We start from the raw sequence: 26,801 nt of genomic DNA, 5'->3' as shown, positions 1-26,801 counted from the left end.
GCTTATTGTAGGATTTATGTATTATACATAGATTATAGTTATTTTCTCAAAAAATAGTGATCAAACTAATGTAATTTTTATAAAAATAGAATTTTGGAGCAAATACAATATAGGTATTATACATGAAAACAATTATACTTAAATTATCCTCAAAGGTGAATATCAATTACGGATGGCAATACAATGTTACTGAATTGTTTCATAAAGCCTTAGCCAAAAGAGTTCTTTATTATTATTTATTTTACAGAATGTTGCTTAAATTACTGAAAATAGTTCTATGAGGACATTTTATACTGAATAAATAAAAGTGTTCCATTAGCCAGTGAAATGTTAGAAAGGAATTAAAAGCTGTGAAGTAAAAGAAATAACACATTTTAAAATGAGTCTTGAAGATTAATATGTTCTATTTGCTATGTTTACTATTGAGCATAAAATATCAAGACAAACTAGTAAAGAAAATTTATGAAAAAGCATTAAAGTAATCAGATGCCTGAGACTTAAGCAACAACTCAGTGCACACATAATTCAATGTTTTGTTTGGTTATTTATATATTTTTTATTTCAAATCAGGCCCAGTAAGCACGCTGTTTTATACACTTACTAGGCAAATGACAAGGTTCACTTAGCTATACAATACATGTACCAGACTAATCTTAGATGACTTCACAAAGCTGTTTCCTCAGTTTCAGTCCACAGACAACCTGCCTTATTACCTATCTTTGTGTTCAATTCATAGTTCCGGTTCCCTTGTTTCATTATCATTTTAACATTTAATCAATCCTCATTAAACCAGAGCTGGGGATTCTCAACATGCTCCACCTCATCTATTACAGAAGTTCATATTTTTTCCTACAAATGTTCATTACATTTGCTCCAACCTTAGCATTTTTATAAAATACTTTGACAAAGATAGATGACTGGATAGCAATTCAACTTTAACCATGTTTCACGTCTATTTCCAAATATGAAAAAAATAATTTACTTCTAAGTTACACTCACAGTTATATCTCACTGAGTTAGATTGACTCACATTGTCATGAAAGTGAAGCTAAAATTAGGAATGTGTGGATTTTAGAGAAATAGTTTGATATGGAATATAAAGGAGGGATTTTACTTTTACCGAAATATATTTTGAACATCTCTTTCAGTCAGGTGCTATAATAGGCACTGGGGATACTAATGACAAAAGAAAAAAGATAGTACTAATTTTAGTAAATATATTTTATAGTAGGAGAGAAACTTAATCTAAAAATACATATAATTAAAAAATACATAGTTATTATGTTATCCTATATTTATTAGACTTGTGAAAAATAGTTGATATAAGCATAAAGAGAAGTTGATGATATATTTCAGTTAGAATGTCCAAAGTAGCCTTCCAAATGAAAGAAATATTTGAAGCTTAGCAAAGAGGAAAATAAGAGTCTTATAAATATCTGGAGGAAATTTTCCATGTAGAAGGAATAGCAAGGACAAAAGATGCTAAGGAAAACTAGGATGGTGGGATTGGATTAAGCTCAGAGAGGTAGGTGGGCTGGCCATGTACAGCCTCTTGACCCATTGCAATGTGTTATATTTGGTACTGATTTTGATGAGAAGTCATTGAAAGGTTTGGGGGAGGGAAATTTGAGTAATATCTTAAAAGAATTCTCTGATGGTTAAATGAAGATTTGTCTTTAAGACAGCATAACTACATACAGGGAAAACTGCTAGGAGTCTGCTGCAGTATTTCAGGTAAGAAGTGGCCATAGGAAAGAATATATCAATAGTACATTACAAGGGTTATGCGCCATGATCAAGTAGGATCTATTCCTGGAATTCAAGGATGGGTTAACATATAAAACTCGATTAATGTATTACACTGTATTAATGGAATAAAGGACAAAAACCATCTGATCCTCCTAAGTCATGGGGAAAAAAAAGCATATGACAAAATTCAATACCCTTTTGTAGTAAAAAACTCTCCTGAAACTAGGAATAGAAGAAAACTGCAGCAGTGTAATAAAGGCCATATATGAAAAGTTCTAGGTAATACCACACTCAATGGTTAAAGACTGAAAGTTTTGGGGCACCTGGGTGGCTCAGTCGGTTAAGTGTCTGACTTTGGCTCAGGTCATGATCTCATGTTCGTGAGTTCAAGCCCCATGCTGGGCTCTGTGCTCACAGCTCAGAGCCTGGAGCCTGCTTTGGATTCTGTGTCTGCCTCCCTCCCCTGTTCATGCTCTGTCTCTCCATCTCTCTCAAAAATAAACAAACATTAAAAGAAAGACTGAAAGTTTTCCTCAAAAATCAAGAACAAGGCAAGGATGCCACTCTTGCCACTTCTATTTAACATAGTACTGAGCATTCTATCCAGAACAATTAGTCAAGAAAAAGAAATAACAAGTTTCCATCCAAACTGGAAAGGAAAAAAAGGAAAGATATCTCCATTTGCAAATGAAAAAATCTTACATGTGGAAAACCATCTATTCCATACACACACACACACACACACACACACACACACACCACACAAACTCTTAGAACTAATAAATAAATCCAGCAAAGTTGCATTATACAAAATCAATATGCAAAAATAAGCTGTGTTTCTATACATGAACAATCAATAATCTGAGAAGAAAATATGAAAACAATCCATTTGCCATGGCACCAAAATCAACAAAATACTTAGGAATAAATGTTACCAAGGAGGCAAAAGATTCATGCAGTGAAAATGACCAAACATTGATGAAAGAAATTAAAGGAGATATAAATAAATAAAATATATTTTATGTTCACAAATTAGACACTTAATATTGTTAAATTGCCTATATTTCCCAAGAAAATCTACGGATTCAATACAATCCTTATCAATATCACAATGGAATTTTCTTTTGCAGAAATATAAAAAAAAATCCTAAAATTTATACTGAATTTCAAGGGACACTGAATAGCCAAATGATCTTGAAAAGAAAAATAAAAAAAGAACTAGGTTGGAGGCCTCACATTTCCTCATTCCAAAACATTTTACAAAGCTAAAGTAATCAAAACAATGACATTTATGTGAGGTATCCAAAGCAGCCAAACTTGTAGAAACACAGGGACGCCTGGGTGGCGCAGTCGGTTAAGCGTCCAACTTCAGCCAGGTCACGATCTCGCGGTCCGTGAGTTCCCCACGTCGGGCTCTGGGCTGATGGCTCAGAGCCTGGAGCCTGTTTCCGATTCTGTGTCTCCCTCTCTCTCTGCCCCTCCCCCGTTCATGCTCTGTCTCTCTCTGTCCCAAAAATAAATAAACGTTGAAAAAAAAAAAAAACTTGTAGAAACACAATATATAATGGTAGTTGACAGTTGTGTGGATAACAGGGAAATGGGGACTTATTCTTTAATGGGTTTAGGGTTTTGGTTTTCTAAAGAAAATGTTTTAGAGATCTGTCCATACACCAATGTGAAAATAGTTAACACTATTAAACTGTACACTTAAAAATATTTAAGATGGATGGGGCGCCTGGGTGGCGCAGTCGGTTAAGCGTCCGACTTCAGCCAGGTCACGATCTCGCGGTCCGTGAGTTCAAGCCCCGCGTCAGGCTCTGGGCTGATGGCTCGGAGTCTGGAGCCTGTTTCCGATTCTGTGTCTCCCTCTCTTTCTGCCCCTCCCCCGTTCATGCTCTGTCTCTCTCTGTCCCAAAAATAAATAAAAACGCTGAAAAAAAATATTTAAGATGGCTAAGTGAAATAAGCCATACAGAGAAAGACAGACACCATATGGTTTCACTCTTATGTGGATCCTGAGAAACTCAACAGAAACCCATGGGGGAGGGGAAGGAAAAAAAAAAAAGAGGTTAGAGTGGGAGAGAGCCAAAGCATAAGAGACTCTTAAAAACTGAGGACAAACTGAGGGTTGATGGGGGGTGGGAGGGAGGGGAGGGGGGGTGATGGGTATTGAGGAAGGCACCTTTTGGGATGAGCACTGGGTGTTGTATGGAAACCAATTTGACAATAAACTTCATATATAAAAAAATATTTAAGATGGCATTTTTTTGTTATATTTTTATCCATAATTTTAAAAGTTCATCCTCGAATATATCCCTATCTTACGGGAGAAAACTATTATTTTAAAGAAAAAAGAACCCTCATATCCTATTGGTGGGAAGGTAGTTGGTACAGCTACTCTGAAAAACAGTTTGGACATTCTTCAAGAAATTGAAAAATAGAAATATCATATGATCCAATAATTCCATTCTTGGGTATGAAAAGATATATGCACCCTTATGTTTATTGCAATATTATTTACAATAGCCAACATATGGAAGCAAACTGTGTCCATCAACAGATGAATAGATAAGGAAGATGTGGCATGCACATGTGCACATGCGTGCACACACACACACACACACACACACACACACAGGAATATTACACAGCCATAAAAAAGATGAGATTGTACCTTTAAGACAACATGGATGGACCTAAAGGGTATTATGCTAAGTGAAATAAGTCAGACTGAGAGAGACATATACCATGTGATTTCACTCATAAGTGGTATCTAAAACAACAAACAAATGAATAAACAAACAAAAAGTAGAATCAGAACTATAAATCTGGAGAACAAACTGAGAGTTGCTAGAGGGGAGGCTATAAGCAGTTCAGGCAAAATAGGTGAAAGGGAGTAAAAGACACAGGTTTTCAGTTATGGAATGAATAAATCACAAAAGACACAGCATATGGAATATATTTAATAATAATGTAACTAAGCGCATGGCAGCTACACTTGTGGTGAATGTGGCACTATGTATAAACTTGTTCAATCACTATGTTATATACCTGAAACTAATGTTAACATTGTGTGTCAATTATACTCAAATAGAAAATAATACTAAAAAAGTATCATGTCTAGAAAGGATTAAAATTAGGATTCATATTTAAAACTGTCTTGATCCAAAAACTGTGTTTTTTCCACCCCCCACATTGATAGTTACAAGCTGTCTCTCCCAGACACAAGTCCAGGTTTATAGGCTGGATCAACGCAGTATTTATTGTTTGTTTTGTTTTGTTTTGTTTTGTTTTGTTTCATTTCATTTTGTTTCCATGGGTGAGAATAGGGGTGGGTGGCTTGAGATGTTTGACTCCAGAGGTTTATAGGTACTTATATTGTATCAGAGATTTCTCAGAGCCTATTTCTAGATAGTATGTTTGTGTGTGTGTGTGTGTGTGTGTGTGTGTGTGTGTGTGTGTGTGCTTATGAATAATGAATCACCAGCATATAGACTTGAGGGTCACAATAATTTTTAACCTCATAAATGGAGGAGGCTGATATCATTGGTTTATTCTCTACCTTTGAGAAAACTAATTCTTAACTAGAGACCAGTAGATATAAGATACCAATGGGTCTGTATATGAGGACTTAAGGACAATAGAAGTAATGAAGGAAAGGACATAGCTGGTTCAAGATAGTGTCCCCTATGATCAAGACTCATTGCCTAGTTTACAGTAATCTCTATGATTATTGATCACTGCCTAAATGAGTAAGTGGTTTTCTCATCAGCTATGCTCCTCCCTTCCAAGGCATAGAATCCAGACAACCTCAATTATAAGATCAGGGAAACTCCTGATTTGAATTACTAGACAATAAAAAGTCATGCTTTCCAGATTTAGTATCATTTTCCTTACCTTTCACTCAATTCATTCACTGAAATTCATTCTTTTCACTGAATTTCTCTCAAAATAATATAAAAATTCTCTTATTCTCCTTTTTTTTCTATTTTCATTTCTCCTCTTTTTTTTCATAACTTTAAAGTTATATTTTCCTTTTTCTGTAGGGTCTCTCCAGATTCAACTATGATGTCCATGAATTTCTGACCCTCACTGCATTCTTCTCTGTTTTTTTAAGCAGGCTCCCTGCCCAGCGTGGAGTCCAAAGTGGGGCTTGCATTCACAATCCTGAGATCAAGACTTGAGCTGAAATCAAGAGTCAGACACAAATGACGGAGCCACCAAGGTGCCCCATTCTCCTATCTCTTCTGCAGCCTTGTTATCTGAAGCATTTCCCCTCTGTTTTTACACATGCTCATTTTCCTGTTTCCCAGAAGTATGACATTTAAACAAGTGAGCAGAGGAAATGGCAGTATAATGACTGGCATCTTCTTCTTCTTCTTTTTTTTTTTTTGGTTGTTTGGTAGTTTATTTTATTTCTTTTTAAATATATGAAATTTATTGTCAAATTGGTTTCCATACAACACCCAGTGCTCATCCCAAAAGATGCCCTCTTCAATGCCCATCACCTACCCTCCCCACCCTCCCACCCCCTATCAGCCCTCAGTTTGTTCTCAGTTTTTTTTTTTTTTTTTTAACATTTTTATTTATTTTTGGGACAGAGAGAGACAGAGCATGAGCGGGGGAGGGGCAGAGAGAGAGGGAGACACAGAATCGGAAACAGGCTCCAGGCTCCGAGCCGTCAGCGCAGAGCCCGACGCGGGGCTCGAACTCACGGACCGTGAGATCGTGACCTGGCTGAAGTCGGACGCTTAACCGACTGCGCCACCCAGGCGCCCCTGTTCTCAGTTTTTAAGAGTCTCTTATGCTTTGGCTCTCTTCCACTCTAACCTCTTTTTTTTTCCTTCCCCTCCCCCATGGGTTTCTGTTGCGTTTCTCAGGATCCACATAAGAGTGAAACCATATGGTATCTGTCTTTCTCTGTAGGACTTATTTCACTTAGCATCACACTCTCCAGTTCCATCCACGTTGCTACAAAGGGCCATATTTCATTCTTTCTCATTGCCATGTACTCCATTGTGTATATAAACCACAATTTCTTTATCCATTCATCAGTTGATGGACATTTAGGCTCTTTCCATAATTTGGCTATTGTTGAGAGTGCTGCTATAAACATTGGGGTACAAGTGCCCCTATGCATCAGCACTCCTGTATTCCTTGGATCAATTCCTAGCAGTGCTATTGCTTGGTCATAAGGTAGATCTATTTTTAATTTTTTGAGGAACCCCCACACTGTTTTCCAGAGAAGCTGCACCAGTTTGCATTCCCACCAACAGTGCGAGAGGGTTCCCATTTTTCCACACCCTCGCCAGCATCTATGGTCTCCTGATTTGTTCATTTTGGCCACTCTGACTGGTGTGAGGTGGTATCTGAGTGTGGTTTTGATTTGTGTTTCCCTGATGAGGAGCGACGTTGAACATCTTTTCATGTGCCTGTTGGCCATCCAGATGTCTTCTTTAGAGAAGTGTCTATTCATGTTTTCTGATGACTGGCATCTTCTAAGAATTAGGACATTCCTACTATTACTGTAAATATTTAGGCGCATATGACCTTCCTTTTGTGGTAGCACCAAAGATCGTGGCAAAACAGAACTTAAAGCCAACTACTCTTTCCCTCTTTCTTCTTTTTTTTCCCTGCAAATATGCTATTAAAAGTCAATTTAGCATTTATTTTAAAGGTATGATATGGCTTGGAAGAATAATTACATATTATTCTTATATATAACCCCCAAATCACCGTATTACTAAAAACAATGAGGAAAGCACAGAGCGCATGGATGGCTCAGTTGGTTGAGCATCAGACTCCATTTCAGCTCTGTTCATGATCCCAGTGCAGACTCTGTGCTGAGGGGGAGCCTGCTTGACATTCTCTCTCTCTCCCTCTCACTCCCTCTCCCTCCCTCTCTCTCTCTCTCTCTCTCTCTCTCTCTCTCTCTCTCCCACTGCCCTTCTGTCCTGTTCATGCTCTGTCTCTAAATATAATGTAAATCTTTTTTAAAAATGGGAAAGAGTAAGCATTTAGCAGACTGACTTTGTTTTACTTTGTCTCTTTTTTAACATTAGAATGATACCATTTCCATTTTTATTCTAACGCTCATTTCTGTCAGCATCATCACCACTCCCACTCTGTGATAAAGTGATCCTGTTTTTACTTCAACTGGAACAACTTTTCATTATTTAAGAAATATGTTCCATTCTAACTCCTGGCATTGCCACCCGTCCCACAACAGTCTGACTACTGTTACTGCTGGTAGTACTACTAGTGTTCATCCGTAATGTACAAAAGGCAGCAACTTAATGGATGCTAATTGATCAATTCTCTGTGTAGTATTTCATAGTAAATGTCTCAATGGCATTTGAAGAGAAAGGTATGTCTCATATTATTGTTAACAATAACACCATATAGATGCCTTACAAGTCAAAATCTATATGATTAGGCAAAAATAACTGAGAAATGGGTGGGGCACCTCGGTGGCTCAGTCAGTTGAGCGTTCGACTTCAGCTCAGGTCATGATCTCACAGCTCATGGGTTCAAGTCCTGCTTCGGATTCTGTGTCTCCCTCTCTCTCTGCCCCTTCCCTACTCATGCTCTGTCTCTCTCTCTCTCTCTCTCTCTCTCTCTCTCCCTCAAAAAAAATAATAATAAATAAGTATAATTTAAAAACAATAACTGAGAAATGGGAGTTATTTACTATATCTTTGACTTACAAAAATTTACATAGGCATGGTTTAAAAACATTTTTTGTCTGTCTCAAAAATTCGATTAATTTTGTTATGGCAACTGGTTTCTTGGGTTTTTTTTCTCATTAAACTTTTGTTTTAATGGGTCTCAAAATTCTGTGACAGATTTTTGGTCAAGTTGTTTCCATTAAAAAGTACTAAGTTTAAAAACCAGTAACTCATATGAGGACTTTAAGAGACAAAACAGATGAACATAAGGGAAGGGAAGCAAAAATAATATAAAAACAGGAAGGGGGACAAAACAGAAGAGACTCATAAATATGGAGAACAAACAGAGGGTTACTGGAGGGGATGTGGGAGGGGAGATGGGCTAAATGGGTAAGGGGCACTAAGGAATCTACTCCTGAAATCATTGTTGCACTATATGCTAACTAATTTGGATGCAAAATTTAATAAATACATACATACATACATACATACATACATACATACATACTAGTAACTTAAAACTGCCACACACACACACACATACACACACACACACACACACACACACACTTACAGAATTTGTAAATTTGCTAAAACCATTTGATGTTAAACCAAGGGGAGTAAAACTTGATTTTTTATATCTTGGATATCTGTGACTGAAATGCTATGGTCTGTGTTCTAAAGATGCATTTGTACTAGGAAATACATAATATACTTTTTGACATTCTTGATCTGAAAATAGGTAATCATTATACTTCAATACATGAGGTACAACACATTTGAGAGCTGCTGTTAATGCTCTTCTGTTCAGAACTCTGTCGGGAAATCAGGTAGAACTCTCAAATTGGGTAGTCTGAAGAGACTTTAATAAGGGGATTGTTTACGGTGCTGAGCCAACAGTCTTTTGCATTGAATTGTATCTTCTAAAGAAAGATATGTTTAAGTCTTAACTCCCGGTACCTGAGAATGTGACCTTACTTGGAGTTAGAATCTTTACACAGGCGCTCTAGTTAAAAGAAGGTCATTATGTGGTTCTTAATCTAATATAACTGATGTCCTTTTAAAAAGAGGGAATTTGGGGTGCCTAAGTGGCTCAGTCAGTTAAATGTCTGACTTCAGCTCAGGTCATGATCTCGTGGTTTGGGAGCTCGAGCCTCGTGTCAGGCTCTCTGCTGACAGCTAAGAGCCTGGAGCCTGCTTCAGATTCTGTGCCTCCCTATCTCTTTGCCCCTCCCACAGTCACACTCTGTCTCTAAAAAATGAATAAATATTAAAAAAATTTTTTTAAAGAGGAAATTTGGACACAGAGAAAGACACACATGCAGAAATTACCATGTAAACATGAAGGCAGAGATAAGGACAATGTGTCTACAAGCAAGGTAATGTCAGCAATTGCTAGCAAACCATTAGAAGCATGGAACAGATGATCCCTCACAGCGTCATCAGAAGGAACCGATCCTGTGTATACCTTGTATCAACATTCCAACTGGTCTTAATGGTTAAATTATCTCAGGTTGATGTATTCCTTGCTAGCCAACCTAAGCCCCATAGTTTGTAGCAGAACTAACCCACTTTCCTTGAGATTTTACAAACCACTGGCCTTGAGGGAGAAAGGACCAGACCAGAGCACATTAAAAAACAGCCTCCACTGTTACCAGCCTGTCTGTTCAGGTCATGTGGATAAATGACTAACTGCTGAGCACCAGCTTCTCTTGCCCATAAACCTCTTTATCATTTCCCCACCTTCCCATTTAAAAACTTCCTGCTTCACCTAAACTGGCGGAGATGGTATTTGGGACCTTAGTCCACCATCCTCCCAGATTTCTGGCCTCCCAATTAAGCACCGTTTCCTTTTCCACCATTACTTGTCTCTCGAGTACTGATTTTCTAGGGTGAGCACCCAAACCTGAGTTCAAACCAGGACGGTCCCCTAGTCTAATAACACTTTGATCTTGGACTTCTGGCCTTGAAACTATGAGATGATACCTTTTTGTTGCTTAATCCACCCTGTATGTTGTACTCTGTTATGGCAGCCCTAACAGAGAAGCCTAAGGCATAGTGTCTTAGTGTCATCATCCACTCAAACACCAATGGGCTTGAAGGGGCAGGTGGGATGGGAAACAGTTATTGGATTCTACGCAAAAGAAAGACTATACAGAGACGCCCCCATTGCAGAAGGTTAGACTTTACTTAGAGGTATGCAGCTAGTCAGGGAAACCTCACAAGCTAGAAATAGAGGAATAAATACCTTAAACTTGTTTTGAAGTTTTCCATTCCAAGATGTCCTTTTGATACGACCCATTCTTTAAACTCAACAGCAAAGCCGTCTGCAAAGTCTCAGAGATAGAGTATGGTGGAGACAGGTAGTGAAGCATCTGGAAAGACAAAGGAAAGATATTCACCACACACTCAATAGCTTTTAAAGTATGTTACATTTATTCACTTCTTTGTAAATGTCTAATATACATTACAGTATAGATTTAACTACTTTACTAGATTAATAATAGATTAATTATCTAATATATTAATAGATTAATTATCAATCTATTAATTAATAATTAATTATATAATAGATTAATTATTAATAATAGATTAATAATACTTTAATAGATTAAAGTATTATTTAAAGTGCTTTTGTAAAAGGTGTTAATTTAAAAAACTTTTTAGGTTTAGGTAATACTATTTCATCATTAAAGATACCCACAGAAAATATTAATCAGAAGGCAGAGTAATAATCATAGAAGATAGCGGGGAGAACAATGGCTACTAACATTCATTCTTAAGAAATGTAAAAAAAGAGGGAGGGGCCAAGATGGCAGAACAGCATGGAAGTTTTCGTTTGCATCTCTCATCCCTGAAATTCAACCAGATCGACACTAAACCATCCTGCACACCTCGAAAACTGATATGAAGATTAACACAACAATCTGCACAACCTGAACCAGAGAACTTAGCAGGTATGTGGCGCACAGAGGTTACTGGGAGAGAAAGCTGCAGAGGGCAAGCAGCTGTTTTTGCTTGTGGAGAGGACAGAGATGGGGGGAGAGTACAGAAAGCACACCCCCCTCCCAAAAGCAGCTGGAGAGAAAAGAGTATGCAAGAGACTGAACAAAAAAGTGAGAAAAGAGAAAGGAGAGGCTTTAAATTCCATTAAGACTCTATAAACAGGGGGAGGGCAGAGTCTGAAACTCCTGGTAGTGCTCTGGTGAGAAGAGTGAATCCCCAGAAGCAGAGAGCACAGTCCAAGAGTTCCTCTGGTCACATGGGTGTAGGCAATTCCCCTGCTGGGAGGACATTTGATAGAGACCATAAAGCGTCCCCATAGGCAAAGGTCTCAGCAGACCCCGGAGAACAACCACATTCGCTGGTGCTGGAACAAGGATGTTAAGGGGGAAACCTGGTACCAGATGTGTGTTGTGATTTTTCATAATCCTTGAAATGCTGCTGTTACAGGATCATGGGAACTTTTTCTGGGGCAGGCGGACATCCAGCCACTGTCTCTGGGCATTGGCACAGCACTATCTCCTGAACATTCCTGGTGGCAGGCGGAACCCGGGCATTGCTCAGTGAGACCCTCCCCCAGAAGTTCTAAGCAGTAAAAGCCACAGTCCCTCAAAAGTGAGGTGTTGGGAAACACAGCCGCATGTGAAACACAGCAGGAGGGAGGTGCTGCCTGGCAACTGGATGGCTTGGTCACAGACAGTGTAAAAGCAGGGAGGGGACACAAGCTGGATGGGTGCACGATTGCTGTTCTGGGAGAGCACAGAGTTCTGATACTAGAGACTGAGTAGCTGGGTGACACCATTTTCATGCCCCCCCACGAATGTGCATACACACCTATAGGCACCACAACAATCCACCCCAGTAAGCTAAGCAGCATCATCTAGTGGAGAACTGAGCAGTTACACTGAGCCCCGCCCAAATGGGCCAACCTCCCTCTTTCAAACAACACAAGTCTCTCTGCCTGCTTACTTTACAGACTATAAAGTGCTTCATAGTTTGACTTCTTGGGGAAAATGATGTAATTTCAATCGTATTTCATCTGTTCACTGGTCCATCTATTCAATTTTCTTTTTTTATCTTTTTTGCTTCTTTTCTTTTTCTTGATTACAGAAAGAAAAAAATATTTTTATTTTCATTTCTATTAAAATATTTTCTATAATTTTTTACTATGTTTATTACTTTTTGTAAATTTCTCACATTCAATTTTTTTACTTCCATCATTTCATTTTATTCGATTTCATTGAATTTATTTTTTTCCAATTTTCAAACATTTTCCCTTTTTTTTTCTTTTCTTTTCTTATCTTTCCTTTTTTTCTCTAATCTATCAAGCTCTTTTCAATAGCCAGACCATAACACACCTAGGATATAGCATCCTTTATTTGATTTTTTGTGTTGCTTTTAATTTTTAATGTCAATTTTCTTACCTTATTAACTCCATTTTGTCCTTCAAAATGATGAAATGAAGGAATTCACCCCAAAAGAAAGAACAGGAAGAAATGACAGCCAGGGATTTAATCAACACTGATACAAGCAAGATGTCTGAACTAGAATTTAGAACATGATAATAAGAATATTAGCTTGGGTTGAAAATAGACTAGAATCCCTTTCTGTGGAGATAAAAGCTCGTCAGGATGAAATAAAAAGTGCTATAACTGAGCAGCAATCTCGAAAGGATGCCAGAGTGGCAACAATGGATGAGCAGCAAAGCAGTGATTTAGAGGACAAACTTATGGAGAACGATGAAGCAGAAAAAAAGAGGGAGACTAAGACAAAAGAACATGATTTAAGAATTAGAGAAATCAGTGACTCATTAAAAAGGAACATCTGAATCATAGGGGTCCCAGAAGATGAAGAGAGAGAAAAAGGGGTAGAAGAGTTATGTGAGCAAATCATAGCAGAAAATTATCCTAACCTGGGGAAAGACACAGACATCAAAAGCCAGGAGGCACAGAGGACCCCCATTAGATTCAACAAACATTGACCATGACCAAGGCATATCATAGTCAAATTCACAAAACACTCAAGCAAGGAAGGAATCATATAAGCAGCAAGAGAAAAAAAGTCCTCAACCTGCAAGGGAAGACAGATCAGGTTTGTAACACACCGATTCACAGAAACTTGGCAGTCCAGAAGGGAGTGGCAGGATATATTCAATATGCTGAATAGAAAAAAATATGCAGCCAAGATTCTATATCTGGCAAGGCTGTCATTCATAATGGAAGGAGAGATAAAAAGTTTCCCAGACAAACAAAATTTAAAGGAGTTTGTGACCACTAAACCAGTCCTGAAAGAAATTTTAAAGGGGACTCTGAGGGAAGAAAAGATGAAAAAAAAAAAAAAAGACCAAAAGCAACAAAGACTAGAAAGGACAAGAGAACACCACCAGAAACTCTACAAGAAACATAATGGCAAAGAGTTTATATCTCTCAGTACACACTCTAAATGTCAATGGACTAAATACTCCAATCAAAAGGCATAGGGTAACAGAATGGATAAGAAAATAAGATCCATCTATGTGCTGTTTACAAGAGACCCACTTTAGACCTAAAGACACCTTCAGATTAAAAGTAAGGCAATGGAGAACCATCTACCCTGCTAATGGTCAACAAAGAAAGCTGGAGTAGCCATACTTATATCAGACAATCTAGACTTTAAAATAAGGACTGTAACAAGAGATGAAGAAGGGCATTATATCATAATTAAGGGGTCTATCCACCAATAAGATCTAACAGTTGTAAACAATTATGCTGTAAATGTGAGGGCACCGAAATATACAAATCAGTTAATTACAAACATAAAGAAACTCATTGATAATAATACTATAATTGTAGGGAATTCCACACCCCACTTACAACAATGGACAGATCATCTAATCAAAAAATCAACAAGGAAACAATGGCTTTGAATGACACACTGGACTGGATGGACTTAACAGATATATTCAGAACATTTCATCCTAAAGCAGTGGAATACACATTTTTCTCTGGTGCACATGGAACTTTCTCCAAATTAGATCACATTTTGGGACAGAAATCAGGACTCAACAAGTACAAAAAGATTGAGATAATACCATGTATATTTTCAGACCACAATGCTATGAAACTCGAAATCAACCAAAAGAAAAACTTTGGAAAGATAACAAACTCTTGGAGACTAAAGAACATCCTACTAAAGAATGGATGGGCTAACCAAGAAGTTAGAGAGGAAATTAAAAAGTACATAGAAGCCAATGAAAATGATAAAACCACATCCCAAAACCTCTGAGACGTAGCGAAGGTGGTCATAAGAGGGAAGTATATAGCAATCCAGGCTATCCTAAAAGGGAAGGTAGGTCACAGATATACAACCTAACCTTATACCTTAAAGAGTAGGAAAAATAACAAAAAATAAAACCCAAAACCAAAAGAAGACAGGAAATAACAAAGATTAGAGGAGAAATTAATGCTATTGAAAACAAACAAACAAACAAAAAAAAAAAACAGTAGAACAGATCAATGAAACCAGAAGTTGGTTCTTTGAAAGAAATAACAAAATTGATAAACGCCTAGCCACATTGATCAAAAAGAAAAAGGAAAGGACCCAAATAAATAAAATCAAGAATGAAAGAGGAGAGATCATAAAACAACACAGCAGAAATACAAACTATAGTAAGAGAATATTATGAGCAATTATATACCAATAAAATAGGCAATCTGGAAGAAATGGACAGATTCTTAGAAACATATACACTGGGGCGCCTGGGTGGAGCAGTCGGTTAAGCGTCAGACTTCAGCCAGGTCACGATCTCGCGGTCCGTGAGTTCGAGCCCCGCATCGGGCTCTGGGCTGATGGCTCGGAGCCCGGAGCCTGTTTCCAACTCTGTGTCTCCCTCTCTCTCTGCCCCTCCCCCGTTCATGCTCTGTCTCTCTCTGTCCCAAAAATAAATAAACGTTGAAAAAAAAATTAAAAAAAAAACAAAAGAAACATATACACTTCCAAAACTGAAACAGGAAGAAATAAAAAATTTGAACAGACCCATAACCAGTAAAGAAATCAAATTAGTAATAAAAAAAATCTCCAAAAAACAAGAGTCCAGAGCCAGATGGCTTTCCAGGGGAATTCTACCAAACATTTAAGGAAGAGTTAACACCTATTCTCTTGAAGCTATTCCAAAAAATAGAAATGGAAGGAAAACTTCAAAACTCTTTCTATGAAGCCAGAATTACCTTGATTCCAAAGCCAGACAAAGACCCCACTAAAAAGTAGAACTATAGGCCAATTTCCCCAATGAACATGGACGCAAAAATTCTCAACAAGGTATTAGCCAACTGCAAGCAACAATACATTAAAAAAATTATTCACCACGACCAAGTGGGATTTATACCTGGGATGAAAGGCTGGTTCAATATCCACAAAATAATTAATGTGATTCATTACATCAATAAAAGAAAGGACAAGAACCATATGATCCTCTCAATAGATGCAAAGAAAGCATTTGACAAAATATAGCATCCTTTCTTGATAAAAACCCTCAAGAAAGTAGCAATAGAGAGATCATACTTCAAGATCATAAAAGCCATATATGAAAGACCCAACACTAATATCATCCTCAATGGGGAAAAACTGAGAACTTTCCCCCCAAGGTCAGGAATAAGACAGGGATGTTCACTCTCACCACTGTTATTCAACATAGAGTTGGAAGTCCTAGCCTCAGCAATCAGACAACACAAAGAAATAAAAGGCATCCAAATCAGCCAGGAGGAAGTCAAACTTTCACTCTTCGCAGATTACATGATACTCTATGTGAAAAACCCTAAAGATTCTACCAAAAAACTGCTAGAACTGATCCATGAATTCAGCAAAGTCTCAGGATATAAAATCAATGCACATAAATAGGTTGCATTCCTATACACCAATAATGAAGCAACAGAAAGAGAAATCAAGGAATTGATCCCATTTACAATTGCACCAAAAACCATAAAATGCCTAGGAATAAATCTAACCAAAGAGGTGAGAAATCTATACACTGAAAACTATAGAAAGCTTTTGAGCGAAATTGAAGAAGACACAAAAAAAAAATGGAAAAATATTCCATGTTCCTGGATAGGAAGAACAGATATTTGTTAAAATGTCAATACTACCCAAAGCAAGCTACTTACACAATGCAATATTTATCAAAATAACACCAAATAATACCTTCACAGAGCTAGAAAACAACCCTACAGTTTGTATGGAATGAGAAAAGACCCCAAATAGCCAAAGCAATCTTGAAAAAGGAAACCAAAGGAAGAGGCATCACAATCCCAGACTTCAAGCTGTATTCAAAAGCTGTAATCATAAGACAGTATCGTACTGGCACTCAGATAAACAGAACAGAACAGAGAACCCAGAAATAGACCCACAAACGTGTGGGCAACTAATCTTTGACAAAGAAGGAAAGAATATCCAATGGAATAAAGACAGTCTCTTCAGCAAATAGTGCTGGGAAAACTGGACAGCAACATGCAGAAAATGAACTTGGACCACTTTCTTACACCATACACAAAAATAAATTAAAAATGGATGAAAGACCTAAATGTAAGACAGGAAGCCATCAAAATCCTCATGGAGAAAGCAGGCAAAAACTTCTTTGACCTTGGCCATAGCAACTTCTTCTTCACATCTCTGGAGGCAAGGGAAACCAAAGCAAACATGAACTATTTGGATTTTATCAAAATAAAAAGCTTCTGCACAGCAAAGGAAAAAATCAGCAAAACTAAAAGTTGACTGATAAAATGGGAGAAGATACTTGCAAATGACATATCATATAAAGGGTTAGTATCCAAAATCTATAGAGAACTTATCAAACTCAACAGTCAAAAACAAATAATTCAGTGAAGAAATGGGCAAAGGACATGAATAGACACTTCTCCAAAGAAGACATTCAGATGGCCAACCAACACATGAAAAAATGCTCAAAATCACTCATCATCAGGGAAATACAAATGAAAGCCACAATGATATACCACCTCACACCTGTCAGAATGGCTAACATTAACAACTCAGGCAACAACAGATGTTGGTGAAGATGTGGAGAAGATCTCTTTTGTACTGTTGGTGGGAATGCAAACTGGTGCAAGTACTCTGGAAAACAGTATGGAGGTTCCTCAAAAAATTAAAACTAGAACTATCCTACGACTCAGCAATTGCACTATTAGGTACTTATCCAAGGGATACAGGTATGCTGTTTCGAAGGGACACAGGCACCCCAATGTTTATAGTAGCACTATCAATAATAGCCAAAGTATGGAAAAAGCTCAAATGTCCATCAATTGATGCATGGATAAAGAAGATGGAGGGGGACAGGGAGGGGGACAAAACATAAGAGACTCTTAAATATAAAGAACAGAGGGTTTCTGGAGGGGTTATGTGAGGGGGGATGGGCTAAATGGGTAAAGGGGTTAAGGAATCTACTCCTGAAATCATTGTTGCACCATGTGCTAACTTGGATATGTAAATTATAAAAATTAAATAAATTATAGGGGAAAAATGTGAAAAAAATAAAATAAGAACTTGTCTATAATTTAAGCATTTTTACACAAATGTAGTGATGAAGTATTTATTTTATGTGAAAGTTAAAATTAAATAAAATAGAAGAATATTATTTTTTTACAACCAAAAGACACATTTTCTTTACAATGTATTTATACAATGTATTTACACTGTATAATATAGAATGTACAATGTATTTATACTTTTGTACATTGTTATTATACATATATACAGCCCTGATAGAAAGCTGGGAAACAGTTAATTTTAATTATCCAGAGATGACATGGTGACAGACGACTACATACTAGTGTATCAGCACAGGCTTTTCAAAGTATAGCCAAGCTATATGTGATTTATGAGATATTCAAGCGTTATTATTTTGGCAAATCTCTGGCATTCAAGGTGCCAACTATTGAACTTGTTTGGAGGATATGTGGGGTCAGAGTATAGTGTGCGTTAGGGGTAAAATCTTAATTGGCTGTAGCCACAGAAGAGTTTGCAAACTTCCATTAGCAGAGAGGACTTCAGCAAGATGTGTGTATAATCTGTCTACATTTCAGTTTCCTCATCTCTAATAGTGGAAAAGTTGATGCAATCTCTTAATGTTACTATGATATGATAACATTGTACTGCTTGTATAAATTGCCTGGTACATGATAGTAACAGTAGCAATAGTTAAATGGTGGTGATAGTGTAACTATTTTTACCTACTGCATGGACTAGACATATAAACACTAGCTTATAAACATTGCACTTAAACCTTTTCTTTGGATACTACCTCCATTCGTTTTATCTAACTACAGGCCATTCTGTTTATAGCCAAGCTGTTCTAAAATAATGATACCACCTAACATCTTGAATGTGTTGCTTCTCCACATAATTTGTCTTTTTCCTTGTACAGAGGATTCGTTCCTAATTATTTACAGAATATTTATTGCTCACATCTTATATGTCTGCTGTATATATTTGATTTCTAATCGGTTTTCTTTTTAAATCTTCCATATCTCTTTACTTCCTGCTCAAATAACTCAAGGAAATATCCACTATCCTTTTGCTCCCCATCACTTTTTATCCCACTTATACATTAAAATTAAAAGACTTAAAGTACAGAATTTCATTTATGCAAGATAAATAAGCAAGCCCTCTATATTTACTGTACAGCATAGAGCCTATAGTTAATAATATTGAATTACATATTTTCAATTTGCTAAGAGGGTAGAAGATCTTCTATTAAGCATTCTTACCACAAATAATCAAACAAATAAACAGATGAGGAAACTTTTGGAGGTGATGGATATGTTTATGATGTAGATTGTGGTGACCATCTCACTGGTATATACTAATGTCTAAACTCATTGCCTTGTACACATGAACATGTAAAGTTTTTGCTATATCAATTATACCTCAATAACGTGGGATAAAACTGTGGAATCAGATCCACAAAAAGGGCAGATGTTTTATTAATAGCTGTAAAATATAAAATGCAAAATCATTGCATTTAAAGTAATAAAATAATAAATTAAAACATGAAAAAAGCCCTAAATGCAACTGATAAATGTAAGTGGAGTTAGTTGTAGACGTATACAAACCTAAAGGAAAAGTGTATATTGAGAAATTCTGTCCCCTAAAAATACCAATCACTGGATTACATTAAAAAGTCTTCAGTCTCCAGGGTGCCTGGTGGCTCAGTTGGTTAAGCATCTGATTTTGTCATGAGCTCAGGTCATGAGCTCATAAACAGTTCATGAGTTTGAGCCCCATATAGGACTCTGTGCTGACAACTCAGAGCCTGGAGCCTGCTTGGGATTCTGTGTCTCCTTCTCTTTCTGCCCCTCCTCCACTCACACTCTGTCTCTGTCTCTCTTTCTCTCTCTCTCAAAAATAAAATAAAACATGAAAAAAAAAGTCTTCAGTCTCTTTCATAACCCCCTCTAAGTTTTCACTGACCTCAACAGTACTATCCAATAGGTGTGGTTTTCTTCAGGTATTAATTTTTCAGATTTTTTTAATTAAGAAGAACATAATGTTTTATTCTCAGAATCATCTTAAAACTTTATTGATAAACCTGGCATTTCATTAATATTTACATTAGTATGATTTTCCTGATTTTTTAATGTAATGTAAAATATACCATCATTATTTACTTTGAGGATTTGATCATAATAACATACAGCTTCTAACCTCAATATATATAATATAATATAAAACATTACTGTTTGTGCTAGGGGAGACCGGTTTGCTATATAAGGTAACATAGACAAAGAGGGGAAAAACAATTGTGAAAATACTAGAGATATGAGTTTCTATGTTAAAATAGTTCTTAAAATCAACTCTACACATAAAAGTGACCTACATAGCTACAAATTCTGCAGACAAATATAAACTGACGTCTTCATATTTGAAGTGGAATAATTTACAGGAAAACATGAAGTCAGAGAATCCATGATAATTGAAGTAGTCTTCTCAAAAAAACAAAACAAAACAAAACAAAACAAAAACAACAATATATAAAAATGCTCTCAGGCCAAGAACACAATCACAATGCTTACCACCTGTTAGTAGCATTGTAGTCCCAGTCACTCAAGATCCAAATCTTATAATCACTGTTAATTCCTCAGTTTCCCTCATAATAAGTATTTAGTGTCTGTATGTCCTATTTATTTTATATCTGCAACATTGCTCCATTAAGCTTGTAATATATATTACTTCCTGTCCACTTTCCCTGTCCTAATTCAGATTTTCAGTACATTTCCTTAGATGATGGAAGTAGACATCTAATTGGGTTCTCTGTTTCAGACCCTTCCCTTCATTCCCATGTATACATTTCTTTCAGATTAATCTTTCTAGAGCATTGCCCACATCATGTCATTATCACATTAAAAAGCCTGTCATGGTTCCTCATTGAGCCAGTGACCATATAATTTGTCATCCAAGCTGGAAGACATTGGAGAGTGAGAGAGGCATGATTAATTATCACCCTCAGACTGTTGGAAACAGGTGGAAACCAGAATTATCCTGGCTGGATGGAGAAGTATGGTCATTCTACCCACTGCCACAAACCACCCATCATTTCCCCCACTCTATTTTTCTATTCGGAATTTCCACATCCTTTTCAGACTAGCTGAATTACTTTATGTCTGGCTACTCATCTTTTTTTGATATCTGTGAGTTGGGGATTGTTGGCTCTAGGTTTTTGTGAGAATAAAATGAAAGAGTGTATATGAATACGTGAAACATATCACACACTTAATGTTACTGTCCATCTTATTCAATAAATGTCATTGAAAAATACAGAATACTCTCAACACAGAACATTGTCAGTCAATGCCATGTAGGAAGTTTTACTCCTGTTGGCACTATTAAATGATAACTAACTAGCATGTTATTTAAAATTAGTTGAATAAGTCTCTGTAGAAATTTTCATTATTTTATTTTATCCTTGAACTATGGGAAATCTAAATTGGATCAATAGTGCTGTAATTTTTGGATGCATTCACATATAATCCCATTCTAACTCATTGGAGATTTTTTGTTGTTATAACAGTGGAATACACACACACACAATATTGTTTTTAACAATGTTGTATGAATAAAGATGCAAATTTTCATTTAAATTAAGTTATATAATCATGTTTTTCTTAAGAATTTAGAATATGTGTTTCTAAAAAAACTTACCTTGTAATTAGGTATTGTACTTGATGTCCCTTTAATCAAACAGTTACAGACATGTTAAATTATAACTTGATTAGGAAGTTAAAAATAAACCCTTGCATACAAGAATATCTCTGGCATATGTCAAAAGGAATTCTGCTATTAATCCTATAATCAATTCATTGTTTTATAAGTAGATTTATTGACAATAGTCCCCAATGAGATAAATTGGATTTAATTTGAATTATACTTTCAGTGTGTTGTGAATCTGGCCTATATTCAGACATCATTCTCTACAATTTAAAATCAAATTAGTAGGAGTCTGTTTCTTATATTTTAATTTATCAAATTAAATTTGTTAGTAGTAATGGCACTTTTCATCTTTTCTTGTTTCCTTTGTCATTTGATATAATAGAGTAAAAATTACTTCCAGTGTCTTATTTTTTTCTTTTCAATTTTTATTTCACTATGTACATATTAGTGGATCATTAATTTGCAATGATATAGTTCTATATTTTTGTAGTGAAAAGATTTGTGTATTTTATTTTTGTTTAATTATTTCAATTATCTTTTATATTTATGACTAGTAACTATAATAGTTTAAATTTAGTAAGATTTATCATTATTCATCTGATGATGGACATTCTATTTCAAATACAACAAATTGGAAATAAGGTATATTTGCTATGTATAATTTAACTGTGACAAACTTTAGAACCCACTCAACAAATGTGCTTTGCTTCACTAAAGAAAATAATAATTTATTACATAACTCCTTATCAAATCTACTGTAATTATATGTAGAGATTTTTTTTATATTACTGTTTCTGTGAATAATAATGTGTACAGTTAAGCCATTTGAGTACAATATACAGTCAATTTTAAATGCTATTCATTATTTATTTTGTATTTTTCTATATTGTTTTATAAGTATGTTATATAACTCCCCAAATATTTTCTTTTCTTGATTGAGGAAAGGGCACCAAATGCAGAATCCACAGTTTTGATAACTGAAAATTTCCAATTCTTTTGCAGTACTTTATTACATTGGATGTCTTGTCTTTCTTGGGCTTTTCGTTAGCTAATGAATGAATACATAAGACACTTTACGTTTTAGCTGGAATTTTACATAGCTCACATTTTAATTCTTTGGTTCTTTGCTTTTGGTATTAGCCCATAGCACTATTTATTAAATGTTATAATACTAAATAAATAAAATAATTAATTAATTAACAAATAAATAGATGTGGTTGTAGTTTATATAGAATGAAAGAAAAAAAACCCCTCATGTTCTATAGGCAATAATCTGTGCAGACACAGGTGGGTCTTGCTACTTTATTTAATATTATTACTTTAATCACTACTATTTTATGAAAAAAGTATTGTACTGTTGGTGTGGATATTTCCAATTATAATAACAAAGCATTTTTGTTATTAATAGGTAAAGAGAAAGGTATTCATTAAGTATATTTTGTTGGTGATGAAGTTTTCCTGATGTGGCATCTTATTTACAGCTATTCAATGGTAAGTAGTAGCTCAAAAGCTTCCATTTTGAAAAGAACAGAAGCAATAGGAGATATATTGTTGAGGTTATATTAAAAATTAGCATAACCTGATTTCACTTACTAAGTAATTTAAAAGTCTTATTTAACTTTTTGTTTGTTTCTTCCATTCTCAATTTTTATACATTAAGCAGCATCTATATATACATATATATATATATGTATATATAATGTATGCTGCTTAATGTATAAAAAATCTGATATATATGTGTATATATATACGTATATATATGCAAACACACAAACATACACACTCATAATTGAATCATAGTTCAGGATTTGGGGGATTCTGTTGATTACCAAAAAAATAATTAAGGCCTTTACGTGCACTAATACAAGTTGAGGGCAGGTAGTGATTTTTGGCTGTCTGAATGTCAATTCTATAACTGAGTTCACTTTAGACCTTTTTATTTTTTTGCTGAAATGTTAAGAAGATGATTATTTCAATTAATCCTAATGTCTACTATATAACACTTTGCTCATTTTGGAGATCTTTGATGAATTATTGAAATGTTTACAAATCTTTGTGATATACCTATCAAGGTGATTAGACCTTTGAATTGTGAACAAAAATTACCTTTGTCTACATTTTTCTGATGTTAGAATATTCCTATTCTGACTTAATGTTTACTTAGAGAGGAATTGTGACAGTGAAGATGCGCATTCGTGTGTTCATGGAATCACACCCATGAGGTTGATGCTTTGGAGTTGTACTGAGTAGGAAGGTCACACGTTGTATTCAAACATTATCTTTATGCTAATTCAAAATTTCCTGAAGGCTGATGTGATCATTTTAATATCTAATATTCAGAAGCCAACTCTTGACATTTTCTGTGTGATGAGAACAAATACACCCAGAAGAATTGATAAATATTTTATTAAACAAACATTGAATGAATGCATTCCCTTTTCAAAGCATTATGCTAAGCTAAGGAGACAACCTTTTCCTTCAGTCAGATAAAAGAAAAAAAATAGTAACAATGAAATATTTTTATGAAAAAATAGGAATGTGCAAACCTGAAAATTGCTAGGAGTAGTGTGTGTGTGTGTGTGTGTGTGTGTGTGTGTGTGTGTGTGTGTGTATGTGTTTCCTGTGGGTGATGATCTATCCCATTTGTACAGATGAGGAAACAGGTCACAGGATATATTAATTTGCCCAAGTTCACATAATGTGGAACTAAGATTTGTGTCTATACTCCACGCACTACACTACTTTAACAGATGGCAAAGGATATCATAGGTTAATACAGTACATTATTATGACTAATAGGATATAAGTCCATGGATAAAGAATCTCGATTGTGTATTTTTAACTGGTAAATTTAACTTAAATGAATTTAACTTAAATGAATTTAAGCACAAATACATACCAACTCCACGATGCCTTTTGACCTATAAAGTTAGTTGGAAATGTATTTTTTTTTATTTTTGCAAATTTGAGTGTGTGTCTATCTATAGCTAGATCTAGATAGAAATAAAACTTTTTTTTCTCTATTTTCACTACAAAACCTGGAGGTGAAAAGCATCCAGACTTTCTCTCTCCAGAATGGGCACAATTATAGTTTGAAATGCTAAAAGAGAAAATGTGTGGATATTTTAAATTTAAGAACTTTGCCACTGTAATTAATGGTTACAGTTGCTGTTTCTCCTCCCCCTTTCTCCTCCTCCTTTCCCCTTCCCCACCACCTGTCCTCCTCTCCTCCCTCCTCCTCTTCCCCCTCCTTTCGTCAGTGTGATAAAGTATTTTAATTAAACTTGAAATGTTAAAACATGATCTAATCCTTGGATATGTTGCCATGTGGTATGATATTTTTTGTGTTGTGAAATCTGATTTGATACATGGTAAAAAGCTCTGTATCTGTGTTCATGAAAGGTATCTGTCCTCTTCCTTATAATGCCCAGCCCAGCTTTGAAAAGAGGGTGAAGTTGACTTTACAATACAAATGAGTTTGGTTAGTGTTCTTTTCCTCTCTATGAGTTTTTTCAATGATAATGTTTTCTGACCCTTAACTACTACACAGTATCAATATTTGAATCGTCTCAGTCTAAACTCTTAATTGTGGGAAATATTTTGACTACAATTTCAATTATTAAACAGATATAGTGCTAATTATATTTTCTAGGACTCATTTTCTAATTATATATTTATTACATTTACCTACCCTTCCTTTCAGCATTTATCCAAACTTTTCCCCCTCATGATAAAATCTTTGGAGATGGCCTTATTCTTCCACAGTTTAAAATTATATGTAATAATAAAATCACAAGGAAGTAATAGTTTTGTAAGCTGTGATGATGATCTTGATATCTTTAGGATTGGCAACATACTTTCTCGGTATGCTGAAGTAACTAAATTTTTATTAGCATTTCCGTTTTAATTAAATCATAATTTCACTTTTTCTGACTTGAATCATATATTTCTGGAAGTTAAATAGGTCTGTTCAAAAGGGGCATAACATTTCTATAAAATCAATAATGGTTTCTTTGACAAGAATGATATATAAATCATAAATTGGTTAAATCTCTCATTGTTTTTAATTTTATTTTTCATCTATTCCAAGGAGTTGGCAATTTCTCTTATCTTTAGCTTATAATAGGAAATCATTTGGTTTATACATAAATGACAAACTATAACAAAGCTTTCTGTACTAGAGTGTTTCTTCTTTTCTCAAGTCCCATAGAATGTTGTATGTTTTTTTCTTTGCAATAAAACATAAATTGTAGGCATTACTCAAACAAAAATATCTGTTTTACCATATCGGATGTAAATCTCCACCACTGTTCCCAAAACTTTTTTTTTCAATATATGAAGTTTATTGTCAAATTGGTTTCTATACAACACCCAGTGCTCATCCCAAAAGGTGCCCTCCTCAATACCCATCACCCACCCTCTCCTCCCTCCCACCCCCCATCAACCCTCAGTTTGTTCTCAGTTTTTAAGAGTCTCTTATGCTTTGGCTCTCTCCCACTCCCAAGCCTTTTTGTATACAAAATAACTTTTTGTTTCAATGTCAAGTCATAGTATGCTCTTTTTCTTGAAGGTATATCAAGTGACATTTAAATTCAACATGTGTAGTTCCAAAAATATACATAACTCAATTGAAGTGAAGACAATGTTAACAGCTCTGGCCAAGATGTTGCACACATAAACATTTACATTGCATTATGACTGCTGTTCCGTTGATCATGATTATAAAATTGTAATACACAACCTGATTTTTATCTACTTTTTCACAATGTACAAATTTGAAAAATTTTTGTCTTATTAACTAAATCCCCCCCCCCCACACACAATAGTACTAAAAGTATTAATAAGGACTGCTATTTATCTTGTCTTGAATTTAATGGGAATGTCTTCAGGGTTATTATGTTTAATATCATATTTCCTGTTATTTGGGGTAATTAGACTTTATTGTGTAGAATTAGTTTCCTGAATTGATATTTTTTTAAAATTTTTATCAAACTGTCTAAGTATAACCTGTATTTACTTTAAAGTGTTAAATAATTCAGTAATGTTTGTTAAAAATATGTCCACTGCTCCCCTTTCATTCATAATTTCCCAAAAGCCTTTCATTTCTACTCTTTCATCTGATGCTTTGATCTAATCTACATCTCTAAGTTGTTATTGAATGAACTTCTCTCCATTTTAGGTTTCTCT

General features: G+C 35.4%; 1 protein-coding gene across 6 annotated transcripts in view; it reads right to left on the bottom strand.

The window, feature by feature from the left end:
- Positions 1 to 26,801, bottom strand: part of FSTL5 (follistatin like 5) — a 1,137,298-nt gene that overhangs the window by 797,191 nt on the left and 313,306 nt on the right. For all 6 annotated transcript variants that reach the window (XM_047857444.1, XM_047857446.1, XM_047857448.1 and 3 more), the window contains exon 2: positions 10,666 to 10,792. In XM_047857444.1, the coding sequence (XP_047713400.1) occupies positions 10,666 to 10,691 (26 nt within the window). In that variant the 5' untranslated portion in view covers positions 10,692 to 10,792. The remainder of the gene's footprint in view (positions 1 to 10,665; positions 10,793 to 26,801) is intronic.

This window comes from Prionailurus viverrinus, chromosome B1 (genome assembly GCF_022837055.1).
Source record: "Prionailurus viverrinus isolate Anna chromosome B1, UM_Priviv_1.0, whole genome shotgun sequence".
Taxonomy (NCBI): Eukaryota; Metazoa; Chordata; class Mammalia; order Carnivora; family Felidae; genus Prionailurus; species Prionailurus viverrinus.
The sequence above is the reverse complement of the archived record's forward strand: the minus strand, read 5'-3'. Positions and strand labels throughout refer to the sequence as shown.